General features: G+C 45.9%; 1 protein-coding gene across 2 annotated transcripts in view; it reads right to left on the bottom strand.

Moving 5' to 3' along the window:
- UBE2Q2 (ubiquitin conjugating enzyme E2 Q2) overlaps nucleotides 1–14,923 on the bottom strand; it is a 30,505-nt gene that overhangs the window by 11,256 nt on the left and 4,326 nt on the right. For both annotated transcript variants that reach the window (XM_055002647.1, XM_055002648.1), the window contains exons 2-6: nucleotides 10,374–10,478; nucleotides 7,686–7,790; nucleotides 6,988–7,044; nucleotides 4,971–5,108; nucleotides 902–986 (exon numbers count right to left, since the gene is read on the bottom strand). In XM_055002647.1, coding sequence (XP_054858622.1) covers nucleotides 902–986; nucleotides 4,971–5,108; nucleotides 6,988–7,044; nucleotides 7,686–7,790; nucleotides 10,374–10,478 — 490 coding nt within the window. The remainder of the gene's footprint in view (nucleotides 1–901; nucleotides 987–4,970; nucleotides 5,109–6,987; nucleotides 7,045–7,685; nucleotides 7,791–10,373; nucleotides 10,479–14,923) is intronic.

Below are 14,923 nucleotides of genomic sequence, written 5' to 3'. Positions count from 1 at the left end.
GGCCATGTGACCATTTTTGCCAAGGGTGATTTAAACTTTAAAAAACTCCTCCCTTGTTCCAGCTGACCCAATGTGACATCACTGTGCGGTCTTGAGTACCACTGCTGAGTTCCACCACCTCTTTCCCCAGAAAAAAACTGTGATACCCTTTAGACAAGACACTGGCTCAGAGTTTTAACTGTTCAAATTCAAGTTCGGTCCTCATGGAGAAAAAAATGTCAGGCATTCCTCCTTATGGATAACATTCAGCAAGAGCTGCCTACGAAAGAGATGCCCAATTACTGCTGAAAAGCAAGGGTGGCCAGGCTGCAGAAAGTGATGAACACGGCAGATATTTCTGCTTAGGAGGCAAAAGATCGTCGGACTGAACATGCACTTGAGGGTTTTCTTCCCTGAGACAAGGGCATTTGTATTTGGGTTATTGAGAAAGGTCAGGATTTTCTATAGCACAATTTGCAGAAATTAACAACATGCAGATAAAGACTAGGGATCCACCTTCCCTGCTCTCCCCCCCCCCCCTGCAGCACTGAATGCATGGTTGAGTATTAGACTGGGTTAAGACAGAGATTTATTTCGCAGGAGGACAGAAACGTGAAAATTGAAAACACGCAGTTTGCCATACACCCATTTCCAGATGCTTAGTATTTCAGCTGCAACATTTTGGGAAAGAGAGGACAACGTAAAAAAAAAAGATGCTTTGGGATGCTGAAAAAACAAAGTATGGCTTTTAATCTCAGTGTGCAAGAAGAAGTAACTCAGAAGATGAACATTTTTACAGCGCAGGCACCAGACAAAACACACATGAGATTTTACTATACAGGTGTAAATCCTAGACACACACACACAGAAGAACATGTTACAGCTTTTACACCATCTCTCCAGAAACATTCAGACTGCGTACCTGTCTTGTAGCTCTGCGACCGATAAATGTCCCGGAGTTCTTTCATAAGTCGATCTGATGCCTGGACTGACCCAGAGACGGCACCCTGGAAAGAAATGGAGGAAAAGGCTCAGTTCCCACAGATTTTGAAGAAAACAAGAGTCACTGGAAGTCGTAAAAACGACTCCTGGCAGTAATCTGTACAGCAAAAAAAAGATGAACTGTATCAGAATCTAAACCTCTTGAGGAGGCAGAACAGAATTTCCCAGTGATTTGACAAAGTATCCGGTTTCATTACATGGAAATCTTCCCCTTTCTCAGTTGCAGGTTTGGGTGTTCTGCCCCATTTCCTCTGAGCAGCAAAGTTCTGTCGATCAATTAAAAGATTAACCAATTAAGACAGGGACTTTTAACTAGTCCATGAATGAACAGCAGTGTAAGATTACAACTGAGGCACCAAGGCGTAGGAATCTTCTAAAAACTAGGGATGCTTTGTTCTGAACTCCCACATGCAAATTCCACCTCAATCATCAATTGGCAACCATTTCTTTAATCAAGCCGCTGTACTCTGTTCTCATATTGGCGTACAAATTCCAGAGCCTTACTGAACCGATAAATGTCCCCAACCTAGCACATCCAGCCTAGCACACCCAGCCTTCTCTACCCTTGACTACAGAGACAGCATAGAGACTGTCTAGGGAGATTTTTTTCTGATTGCATTCTTGGTGTTATTTGGTCTGGTATAGATCCAGAGGAGTTAGCCATGTTAGTCTGTAGCAGCAAAATCGAAAAGAGTCCAGTAGCACCTTTAAGACTAACCAACTTTACTGTAGCATAAGCTTTCGAGAATCACAGTTCTCTTCGTCAGATGCATCATGATGACAAAGAGAACTGTGATTCTCGAAAGCTTATGCTACAGTAAAGTTGGTTAGTCCTAAAGGTGCTACTGGACTCTTTTCGATTTTGGTCTGGTATAACTTCTTCATGTTAGCAAAGAACTATTATGATTATTAACCTATGACTCTACAGATATCTGTATGGTTTGGAAGTATTCACTCCTCTTCTGAGGAAGACTCTGAAACGAGTGATGATCCGGAAGCTCGTTAAGGAAGAAGGAAGATTAAAGAAGAGCTGTTGAAAATGTTTGGACTCAACAGGAGGTGCTTGAGGTTTATTTGATTGTATATGAGTTACGTTTACTTTGTTATAATACTAATTGACTATCTGGCAGGATTTGAACACGTTTGTGGATTAGATTGTATGTATTGTATGTATGTTGGATTAATTTCTTATAACAACACACACACAACATTGGATAAGAATGAATTTCATTGTATTGTAATTATTTTTGTGTTTACCGACCTTTATCTCAGTGGGGTTTTGGGTTGTTGGTTTTTTTGGTAGTTGGCTGTTTTAAACACTTCGATTCCGCTTGACATTTCCCCAAAAGGAGCTCCACACGTGATCACATCATGTGTCTGAGAACACACAGATCAGTGCCCCTCCCCCCAGCATGGCCTTTTCCACTTAGGGAGGTGTGCAAAGCATTTCTTAGACTGCATGAGAAATGCAGACCTGGGCACGAACTGCCTTAGGCTCCCCCTTTATGTCAAAGGCTCGCTTTGTAGATGCAGAAGACAACGGCACCAAAAGCAGCAAATGCAACCCCCAGATGCAGCACTGCACACACACACCCCATTCCACAGACACACTGCCAAACGCACTCCTAGTTGGAAGGCATCCACAGATACCCGAACTTTTAACGCCCGATTAATCAAGCTCGCTCAGGGTTCCTCCAAGCAACACAACTTCCAATACCAACATCCATCTTCAACATGAAAAAGATATTAATTGGCAACAGAACTCTGTCTTTGGGACCCGTATTTCCTCCCTGCAAACAGACATTTCAGGCTTTACTGTATCAAGTGTACCGAGGAATGAAGTGCTGGCAAATGACTAAAGGAAATGGAACGGTGAGACCTGACAGATGGTAAGACACATTTAGAAAGCTGGCAACCATTCCTTGATTAATGGAAAGAAAAAAACCCCACAGAATTGATATAAATGTGGGGTTTTTTTGATATTAGGTAGTGGTATAAAGTCAGCTATGACTTGATGGTACTTTCCACCCCCACATGTGGATGTTATGTTTTGGTACGTACAGGGCTTTTTTTCTGGGAAAAGAGGTGGTGGAACTCAGCGATGGAACTCAGGACTGCACAATGATGTCACTTTGGGTCAGCTGGAACAAGGGGGGAGTTTTTTAAAGTTTCAATCGCCCTTGGAGAAAATGGTCACATGGCCGGTGGCCCCGTCCCCTGATCTCCACTGATCGTGGAGGGCAATCTCAACTCCCCTCTGTCTGGAGATCAGGGGGCGGGGCCACCGGCCATGTGACCATTTTCAAGAGGTGCCGGAACTCCGTTCCACCGCACTCCTGCTGAAAAAAAGCCCTGGGTACGTAGATATTGGTTTATATTGTACAACTGCAGCTTTAAAAATACAAGTATCAAATACTGAGTTAGGGAAATCAGAAAGGGGTTTCACCAAAGTTAAAATCCCAGCCAAGGTTTTGGACATGTCACTTTCAGCGTTGGGCTCCCTGGCCTATTTCATGAAACTTAAATAAAAACACAAAAACATCAGCCAAGTTTTATTCATTTGCTCTATGCTGGCACCAAGACCTTATGTGAGTGAAATGGTGCTTTGGTGCCCAACTCCGTGGTCATGCGCCGTCTGTGCCAGAGAATGCAGGGGGGGAAAGAGCACACACAGTTGGGCAGTCTTTGCATTTGCTGCACGGCTACAAACAAACTGCTATTTTATCACTGGGGAGACACGTGAGAGAGAAGCCCAAGGGAGACAAAATCAGGGCCACATTTGAAGCGACAGTTACAAGTGGGCAGTCAAGTTGGTCAGCGGTAGAAGAGCAAGATTTGGGTCCAGTAGCCCCTTAAAGACCAACTAGATTTCCAGGGCATGAGCTTTTGAGAGACAAAGCTCCAAAGTGATAGTAACAGGTTCCCATGCTGAAATCCAGACAGAGACAGACAGAGGGAAACAGATTCGATTTTAACTGCAGAAGCAGAAGAGAATGACTGACTTCTACCCTTTGCTTGCCTCCCTAAATCCCTATCTTCGTCTCCCCAACGAGTTCATTTCCAGAAGTGGATCCTGTTTGAGAAGAATCGTGGGGAGGGGGGAGGGAATGGACCACAAGCAAGGGCAGGGAGACGGAGGCTTTGCGTGCTAGTCAACACACCTGTGTTTGCCTGTTACAAAGCAGACCCCCCCCCGCCCCACTCTTCCATTCTACATGACTGGAGAAAACCTACAGTCCAATACAGTTCAGTGCAAATGACAGCCAGCTCCGTATCTCTGTTGCTCAGCAAATGTCTTAGCTGTTAATTGTGTTGTACTGACTTGCACTGTGCAATCTGCCTCGGGTCTCAGTGAGAAAGGCGGACTATAAATAAATAAAACAAAACACAGAGGAGGTCGGATCCCACAAATCCATTCGGCTAGGCTTGTGTCTGCGGAAAGCAGCATGAATTTGTGGGTTCCAGCCCAGGGAACTGCTGCCATCGCACTCAGTCCCGAGCCAGACAGACAAGGCCATCCAATAGCAAGACAAGTGTTCCTAAAAGCTCCCCCCCCCCCGCAAGAATGAACAGACTAGGAGAGGAGAACAGCATTTTCCTCAGCAGCCAGCCGGATTTCCTCCACCTCATCAAGGACACATCAGCATTCCATAGTTACATTCAGACGATTTCTTATCAGAGTCACATTTCAGTAATTTCTTTCTACATTTCTGTTCGGCTTTTTTTGCTTCCTCCTCCAAAAGAAAACAAAATGTGCCCTTCAAGCAAAAAAGCTATGGATCCATGTTAATTTGAAGACCCAATAATTAAGAACAGCAAGGGGTTTTTTTTTAAGTGCACGCCATTTGCAGAATATACCAACCTTTCTGTTCTACCATTTTCCTCCACCCCCTTTCATCTCAGCGTGAGCAAAACTAGTTGCACCCCTACAAAATCAAAATTCCGCGTTTTGCACCAAAACATTCTTACTGGGCCTAACACCCACTTACGTTTAGGTGGTCTTGCCTTTGATTCTTCCGGATTTTTTCCAAGATGGCCAGGTTTTCTTTCTCGATGCCATCATCCTCCGATTTCTTCCCATCAACGGGTTCCTCTTCCTTCATATCATAATGATCCAAATCGATGTCCTAGAAAAACAAATCAACAATGCTATAGGTCCAGAACTTCACTATGGGTGCAATATGCAGATACAGTCACTGGGTCACCCTCTCTCAGGCTCCCGATGCGGAATCAATTGCGATATACTTACTTGACAAATACAAGCCAGGTTTATTTATTTTATGCAAGAGATTTCTATGCCTGCATCATCAGAATTGCACTCAAGGCAGCTTATTATTCTAATTGTAAGTTTCCAGTAAAAACAAACAACAACAACAAGCCATTAAAACAAGCCCGGGGTTATAAACAGCGCGAAACAATCCATAAAATAGACCTCAGACCAGAAGCTGACTATTTTAAAAAACCAGAAAGATAAAACCACTCATTAAAAGCCTGGCTTCAAAAATACATCTCGGGCTGGCACCTAAAAGACAGTAAAGTAGGTGCCAAGAAAGCCTCAAGGGGCAGGGAGTTCCAGAGGTGAGGGGCCACCAGAGAATGTACTCTGTCTCCAAGAGGCCACCACCTCGCCTCTGAAAGTGGGGAAGGGGCACACAGAGCAGGGTTTATAAGGTGGTAGATTTGGGAAGCCTTCAATTTAACACCAGCTTGTGAAATGAAAGAATCTCCAAGTTGGAAAGTACTTGATTATGGCATAGAAGGGGAAAAGCATGAGAGTTCAATAATAAACTCGGTTTGTATTAGCTGCGAATGAACTCCGATGTCTGAATGCAGAACCATTATCAAGCTAGAGTTTCTTTCTTTCCCGGGAACTGGCATGCTCAGCTAGGATTAAATCATGCCATACAAACCCTGGAAGGTGTTAGATCAGCTGATAAACACTTACTGGTGTTTCCAGGAAGGCTCGACTGGCCTTGACCACAGCCAGGGCCCCAGGGCCTTTTCAATCCAACCTGGTGGAACTCTGTCTGTAGATACTCAGGCCCACCAAGATCTTTTATCCTTTTGGCAGGCCTGTAAGACGGAGATATTCTGCCAGGCATATGGTTGAAGCTGGCCTTGTATCCATCTAGTGAGCCTCCCTACTGGTCTCCTGTCAGGGGGAGGGGCTGTATAGTTGTCCCCCCCCCCCCCAGGAGCCAGAGTGTGACCTAAATGGCTGTTTCCTCTTTCCTCCCTTCCCCTTAAGAGTTCCCTCCCCTATGCACTATTGGCAGGGGTGGTTGGTATGGGCAGCTATCTTGGGTATCGCATTTTATCACATTCTATGGTATTTTACTGTATTTTATGACTGCTCAGTTTCCTTATGTTATAATTGTGATTGAAATTATATCCTGTTGTAACCTGCCCTGAGCCTGCTTGTGGGGTGGGCCGGCTAAAAGTCCAATAAATGAAATGAAACGAATAGAATCCTGTTTTGGGGTGAAGAAACCAACTCCACTTTGTTGAAGTTCCTGCATTGGGCTGTCGCAGTTCGATGGAATTAGACCAAAGACTTTGTAAATGACGATGTCTGATCAAAGTGCATGAGGGGAACAAGGAAGGGGTGAAAAGCTTGAAAACAAGACCAGGTTCATGGGTGTTGTGAACAAACCCTGTTTTGTAATGTCTGAATACAGCCTTCAACTGGGGAGAAACATCCACAAGGGAGCACAAACATTTTTGAACATACGTATTATTGAAAAGCAGCTTAGATGTCTCATTGGCAATGAACAGTCACAGCTGAGACTGGGAGAAGGAAATACAGCTTGCAAGTCCACCGATGCTATGGGCCCAGGCCGGGGGAAAGCAACAGTGTCCCGAGAGAAAGCATGCGCGAAAACAGATCCAACCTCTTTTCCTGAGACAGGTTTAGGCACGTCAGAAGCAGGAGCAACAAAACCACTGGCGAGCAAACAACACCCCACCCCAGTCTCCCGGCCTGGTGCCGTTGGGCCACACACATACTTCACCCATATCTTCCTCCTCCTCTTCCTCCGATGTCACCTCTTCAGTCGTTCCATTCTGGAAAACAACAAAAGAAGCGGCTTGTTGAACTGCCCTTTTCTCACTTCCAGTAAAAACAGAAACTCAGCTACCAGGCAAGAGGCATGCAGTTGAAGCGAAAACCACAGAGGTGCCCCCACCGAGTTTCAGCTTGTCATGGGATCTCTTTCCTGTGACTGAGCTGCTGCAGCAGCTACGGCTGTCCTTCCCTACCATCCAGTCTGAAGGAGGGATTAGATGGCTTTTCAAGAACAAGAGGAGAGAAATCACTGTGCAAGGGACGACTGGCCAGGAAGGAATAAAGGGAAAGGGATAGGCAAGGAAGGCAGGTATTGGCTGCCAACTTCTCGACCCTCTCCCTGTACAGCAAAACCTTCGCTGCAGGTGCGCTTTGCGTCACTCTTCACTGGCATAGGAACTCATAAAGATACGCTTCTCATGTGAACGAGAACTGCTGGGTTTCCACAGCAAGAACCAATAACCAAAGCCAACCTATTTATTCTGATGCCGTATTAACCATCCCACATTGCAACCAGGCATTCCCTGTGTCCACTTGGCAGACATCACTGCAGAAGTCCAGCAACCAGCACATGGAGCCTGCACAGCTGGTTGCCGAACACAGTAGAGTTCCCTTTCTTTGCACTTGGGCTAGGACTTACCGGGCCCGCTGGCAGCGGCTGGTCTAGCATTTCAACATCAGGATGCTGAGGAAGATTGTACAGCCTGCAGAGGTCACATATCAATCGCTTCAGTTGTTGCAGAAGCTAAGAAACAAGCGTAAAAGGTGTTAATGGTAAATAAGGAGATATGTTGGTTACAGATAAAAGAAAATAAAGCGGTTCCATATTCAGGCAAAGGGGCCTGGGTTAAAAGCCACAGGTTTGTTGGGGGGGGGGGTGGGAGAGACTAGATTTCTGGTCTTAAAAACTGTGTGTAGCAGCCACAACCACATGCTGTTTATTGTTGCTGTTGTAGCCATAGGCCGTAACGTAGCAGCATAGACACCATATAACAAAATGCCACATCGAAAGAGTTAAAACATAATTACATATTTACATGCTAAGATAAAGCTTAAAATTTAAAACTGAGATGATAAAAAGAGAGAAGCGGCAAAAGGAAGAAGAAAAAAACGCATAAAATTACAGTTTGGCTAAAATTCTTACAGAATTAAGAAAAACTATTTTCTTCCTTATGTTTATTTAAAGAAAGGTAAAATAGCCACTTTAAGGGTAACCAGAGGAAAAACCTCAGCTAATAAAAAATGTATACATTCCTCATCTGAATCGGAAAAGTTTACGAGAAATTGGTACAGTAGTTTATTCTGGATGGACCCATAGAAAAGCAACGTAAAACATAACGTGCAATGTCCTCCACTAGGTTAAGACCACATAGGCAGAGGTATTGCTCCCAGAGTAGATAAAAATCAATGGTTCCTAATCTGAATTACTTAATAAAGAAAATATATTTTATTTCTGGTGTCAGGAGTTACTGTCTGAATGCGTACTTATACTTTCAAAGAACGAATTCAGAGGCTGAAGGATCTCAAACTAAAGGCTAGACCCTCATCAGCCTGCTATGAGATTCAAGTGGCTGTCAGTTCAGTGCTTGGGAATGGTAACAGGGGCTCTCTAGGTAAAGATACTATCTGAAGAAGTGAGCTGTGACTCTCGAAAGTTCATACCCTCCCACGAATTTTGTTATTCTTATAGGTGCTACTGGATCTCTTGCTCTTTTCTACAAGCTCTGTTTGGTGTACCTCACAGGGCTGTTGTGAAGATAAAACAGAAGGCAGGAGAATAACGCAAGCTGCTTTGGGTCCCCACCGGTTATAACTGAAGCGAAATGAAACGATTGTTTCTTTTGCATATATTGTCCTATTGCTTACCAAGTTTGTCTGAGAACCACAGACTTAATGAACCATCCCTAGGTACTGTCATGGTTTTAGCCTCTGACTGCCTAGGTTGTGACCTCACATTTCTCTCTTGCAAGCAAACACATGCCTATTAGAGAAGAGTGCTCTTGCCTACAGGGAGCTGTGGCTTTCTGCCTTTCCGCAAGAGGAAGCTCATCCCGACACACCCATTCTGTGGGGAAAGCTACAGAAAAGGGTGGAAGGCGCATCGGCCTTAACAGACTGAAACGTCATCGCAGGAATCAACTGAAACTTGAACCACAGCGTGAGAACCAGACCTGGCAGCTTCCTGCTTCGGCCTCTCGGCTGCTAAGAACCAACATGTTCCCTGTGACAGTATCAGAAATTCAGGATCTGCTTGCCTACTGGGTACTGGGCACAAATTTCCTAACTGGGCAGATGAGCTAGCGATAAAGCATTTTTGCTCCTTTTCCCACCTCCAGTCCTTGTGGCTTGGCTCATTTTGCTTGTACCACCTGGAGCCACATGTTTTGCATACGGTCAGGTGTGGCCCTCCTCCACTCAGCTCTCTCAGCAGCCAGGATTAAGCAAATCAAGGGAGGACCGCTTAGAAGATAATTGTGCTCCCCTTCCAGCCCTGTCATTTGGTTTTATTACTAAGTAGGATAGGAAGGTGTTCATTTGGGCGAGGATCTCCTTTTCCCTTTCTCGACACAACAAATCGTGCAAGAGTCCAGAAGACATAGGGACGATCTTTAAGGGGAAGGAAGAGAGGCAGACCGCCTTTTGTCTGCTGTAACCTGAGCTCCACACACACACACAAACACACAGGAGCAAAAGATCAACAACATCGGGGAGTAAGAAAGCAACGTGGACCCACTGGGGCATCCGTCAACAGCCAGGTGTTTTCGCTTCTTGACACTCTGCCCTGCACATAGCTCCCAGGAAGATATTTTTAGCCAGCAAAACTCCATTGCCCCTGTAATCTGGTCAGAGCAGCAACTGGAAATCCCTCACCTGGAACCCAGATCTGCCCTATGGGTTTCTTCTACAGCTTCATCCCATGAAAACCCGTGACTGTGCTAGTGAGAGAAGCGTGCTAATTGTATTGTTGACACTTTTCAGTACTCGCTGGAGGGGTGGTGGTAAGCAGCTTAAAATTGGGTTTAAACAAATACATGGATAGAGGTCCTCACTCACAAGCGATCTGGAAAAGGATAAAGAAACCCTTTCTTACCACCTCAGTCCCCTGCCCCAAAAAGCTGGCTCTTCAATTCATCTCAGTTTACTTACTGCAGTTGCCAACTTTGTGAAAGGTCTGGACACATTCAGACAAAAAAGGCCCTTTTTTGATGTACACAGAGAGAAGGGAGATGTCAGCATTGGCTGGAACTTGCTTTAAAAACGATCAGAAGAATAATATGGTTGTAGGATTTTGATGCAACGGATAACAAATAGCCAAGTGATCTCTTACCAGAGTATCGCTCTTCTTAATACCCTCTAATCGCTCTAACACCGAAGTCAAGTTGGGGTCATCCGATTCCACAAACCATATCGGCGAAGAAGTGGGGTAAGACTCCTATTTTTTAAAAAAATGCAATTGAAACGTGAATGTGTATTTTAAGAACAGCGCTGTTTACACAGATGCCCACAAACACCATTTTCTACGGAAAGTAATGTTTTCTGGCAAAATCCATTCCCTCTCGTTCTTTCGTTACAACCCCACTGCAGATTAGAATATGCCCCATAAAGGTCCACTGGAAGACAGGGGTAGACAGAGAACCATGTTTTCACCATGAATTATGCTTAAAAGAACAGATAAAAATATATGCATCAAAGTCATATCGAGCTGTTCCTCTCCTGAACAAACTAGGTAAAGGTGAAGGAAGTCCCCTGTGCAAGCGCTGAGTAATTACTGACCCATGGGGGACGTCGCATCACAACATTTTCTTGGCAGACATTTTATGGGGTGGTTTGCCATCGCCTTCCCCAGTCATCTACACTTTACCCCCCAGGAAACTGGGTACTCATTTTGCCGACCTCAGAAGGATGGAAGGCTGAGTCAACCTTGAGCTGGATACCTGAACCCGGCTTCCGCCAGGATCGAACTCGGGTCATGAGCAGAGCTTGGGCTGCAGTACTGCAGCTTACCACTCTGCACTACGGGGCTCCTCACCCTGAACAAATTAGACAGCCACAAACCAGAAAGAGTGTGAATTCTTTCACAGCAACTTCAAGGTCCTTGAGGTGATTCTCTTCTAGCATCAAAACCAGAAATTCCAAACAGATTTGCCATACAGATTGTCGAAGGGATATTCCGGGTTCATTTAAAATGCCGCGCGTGACTCTTTTAAGATTTCTTTTATAGCCTTTAAGTATGTGTCTCCATCACCACGTGGGAAAACCTGGTGGTTCACCAACACAAACTAAGCCTCATCTTTGTAAGTGAAGGTGGCAGAGTGGTCAGTAACAGCTCACCTGGGGCAGAGAACTGCCCGCTCCCAGGTGTGCACAAGCACTCCGGAGGCAGGCGTGGGGAGTATCAATCAAACGGGTTTATTGTCTATAGCCACAGGCTGTCACAATTCACCAAACATCGACTAATAAACAATTAAATCCATTATCACAGTTTTGGCATGGGGAGTAGTTCATTAGCAGGAAACCTGGCCTCCAGGTGAGCCACGAAGATCACCGCTGGGTTCTTAGCGTGCTCCCTGCCCTCGCAGTTCGAAGGCCGAGGCAAGAGAGGGGAATTATAGCTCTGAGGGGTCACGTGTGGCTGGGGCTCCCTCCTTTTGGCTGGCTAGGGGAAGGGCTGTGCTCCCACACTTGCAAAAAGCAAGGAAGTGAAGCTTCGGGCAGCAAGACTGGTTAAAAATAAAGAAGAGCTGGGAAAGCTGTTTCCCCTCAAACGACATGTTTTGACACAAAACAGAAAGCCATTAAAGGCCAGCAACCCAAGCAGCAGCTGTGTGGTTCAAACAAATCTGCAAAATCCAGCGCCACCACCGCTGATCGGCCCTCGCTGCTTCCTTGGGCTGCCAGACAGAGGCAGCCAGAATTCCCCTCCTAGTCCGCTTTTAACTTTACAGACCACGTCTAGACTCAGCATCTAGTTAACACTGTGCTATCTTGACCCCCAGTTCACGGTTTCAAGCTTGCAGGCCCAATTCGGCCTTGCGAAATGGGTCATGATTTAGGGCTGCCCACCCTGGCGTGGCAAATTCCTGGATATCTGAGGGGAAGTGCCTGAGGAGGGAAGGGAGCTCAGCGGGGGCGTAAAAACTCTGCGTTCCAAAAAATGGGCTCCCTTCACACAGAAAGTTAGCATATCAAGAAGAAGGAGAGGGCAAAGCCTTTCCATTAGCCTGTTTTCCATGCACAGAGGTTTTTTACACCTTAAACGGAACATAAATCCCTGTGAATTCCCACGAGCAGCGGGGCAGTTTAGGGGGATTGCACCGACACACACTAACTTTGCCAACTCCTTCCTCAAGCAAGGCTGCCTTGCATTTAAATTCTGACTGTCTCCACTGAACAGCGATTAACAAATGCAGGAGTCTCAGACAGGGGAAACTATCTCAGCGCAAACTCTGGGAATCTCCAACCCACATGGGCAGTGCAGACAAAAACATCTTACCTCCCCTCCTCCACCCCTTATTAGAATATGTCAATATCTAGGTTTTGGGTTGTGGTTGTAAAGAGATTAGAGATTTAAATACCTGTGAGATAATTACACTGCAGTTAACCTCACTTCCACCACCACCCTTCACATGCTCAAAAACCCTCTCCAGAAGCCTTGGGAAAGGCCTCAAGAATTTCTTTACTCATTATGCACACAGTCAAAGTAGACGATCAGCTGCCCGTCACCGTGCCCCCCAAAATCCTGTATCAATGCATGCAAAAACCCACAGCATTTGAATTACGCCCCATGGCATGAAATGATCCCAGCAGTCCCCAGCGAGCTGGCACAGCCCTTTTAAATCATACAGCGTGTCATCTGTTTATTGCACAAGGGCCGCAAATACAAACAATTCTGTGTCGCAGGAACAATTGTTCCAAGAGGAACAGACACTCCCCTCCTGAAACTGCAAGATTAACAGGACATGCGGCGCGCTGTAAACAGAACAAGCATCTCAGAGACACACACCCCAACACTGTTAGAGAAAGTTGCCGTTTCTCAAAGTGGAGCAAGTGCCTGGCCTAGTGTGTGAATGCTAGACATTTGATAGAGCTGAAAATAAAACATAAGTAAGTTGACATGACATATTACACAATGTGGAATCACCCAGGCGGAGCACACTTACAGCAACATACAGTACACAGCAGCATAGTCTACAGTCTACAATACAATACAAAAGCCGTTTTAAATTAATTTGGTTTTGCATCATTTGCGGAAAGCTACGAGAGTGGGGGCGCTCCTGACCTCCTCAGGCAGGCCGTTCCACAGGGCAGGGGCCACCGCAGAGAAAGCCCGTATACGGGCTGCTGTTGATTTCCCCCATGTGCAGGGTGGCACCTGCAGGAGACCCAGTTCGGATGAACGAAGCTGCTATGGAGGAACATAAGGAGGGAGCCAGTCCCGTAGGTATGCCGGGCCAAGGCCATGATGAGCTTTGTAGGTGATAACCAATTCCGTGAACTGAGCACGGCAGCTGATAGGTAGCCAATGGCGTGACTGTAGAACAGGAGTTCATCATACTCCTCCTCACTCCTATCTGACTGTATTAAAAGCCTGCCTTTTTTGCTTTCTGCAAAAGACGATGAGGGGATAGAGGTAAAATGTCTACCACTTGACTATGTGGAAATGCCACTGCTGAACAGCAGCCAAGTCGCTAAATATATATATTTTCTCCCCAGCTGAGACTCAGAGCAGCGTACATCATTCTCCCCTTCTCCGTTTTCGCACAGCAACCCTGTGAAGTAGGCCAGATTGAGATTTTGTGATGGGACCAAGGTCACCCAGTGAGTTTTCATGCTAGAAGTGGGGATTTGAACCTGGGTCTCCCGGGATCCCAGTCTGACACTCTATCCACTACGCCACTCTGGCACAGCCTTCTCCTATCAGTTCCAAGAATAGCTTTGTAAAATAAGCAGCTTGAATAGCACGAGATCGCTACAAAGCAGAGGCAAGAGCCTACTCAGAGGTAGTTTCTGAAATAAGTTCCATAGATCTTCACTATTCGAAAGCTTTGCCCCTGACATTAGAGGGAGGTCAATATTTAGTCTGCAAAGCAGCTTCTAGCACGGCAGGGATCTCTGTGTCAGCACAGAACAATACTTTGTTTTCCCTAACTGGAACAACCGTTTTCAGCTCCATCACACACCGCATTAGAGTAGCTCTGAGCCAAGCGAAGCATTTGCTCCATAAGCTATTGACGCAGGACAACACAGGCAAAGAGCAAACTCCCAGCACTGGCTGAAAGCTGCCAGCTTTCCCGCCCCAGGCAAGTTCAGCTGGTGGGCCTGACCGAAACACAATGCCTGCTATGGTTTCCCCGTGCGTGTTTGCAGGGGCTCGGCATCTTGTTTAAACTATGTCACATACCTGCACGAAGAAGTGCTAAAAATCTAAATGAGCACACCAGCACAGTATCTGGAAGAGGGCTATGGATCTCTGGCGTGCAAACTCAACACGCACAGTTAATTCGTAGCACTGTTTAAATCATTGCTAAGTTACTCTGGGGAAGGCTCTTGGCCTCACCAGCAACGGGGGCTTAAATGGAGCCTGAACAGTTGTTTGTGGGATAAGAGCTCTGACCCCAGACACCCAAACAGTCAATGAGAAAACTGCACCAGTGGGTGTCCCGAACACCTCAGTGACAGGTGTCTACGACTACTACCAAGATTAAGCAAGTCCTGTAACTCTGTGGTTTGCGCTCGATGGTTTGGACGCAGTATACTTAAGGAGACAAGTGCTCCCTTAACACTAACCCAAACTCAACGCTACCAAAGTTTGGATAATAATGGCACAAAAGGAAGTCCCTCCAAACCCCACGACTGCGTAAGTCCCTTCCTCTAAAC

This window comes from Eublepharis macularius, chromosome 18 (assembly GCF_028583425.1).
Source record: "Eublepharis macularius isolate TG4126 chromosome 18, MPM_Emac_v1.0, whole genome shotgun sequence".
Classification (NCBI taxonomy): domain Eukaryota; kingdom Metazoa; phylum Chordata; class Lepidosauria; order Squamata; family Eublepharidae; genus Eublepharis; species Eublepharis macularius.
This window is presented reverse-complemented; position numbering and strand designations above follow the sequence as displayed.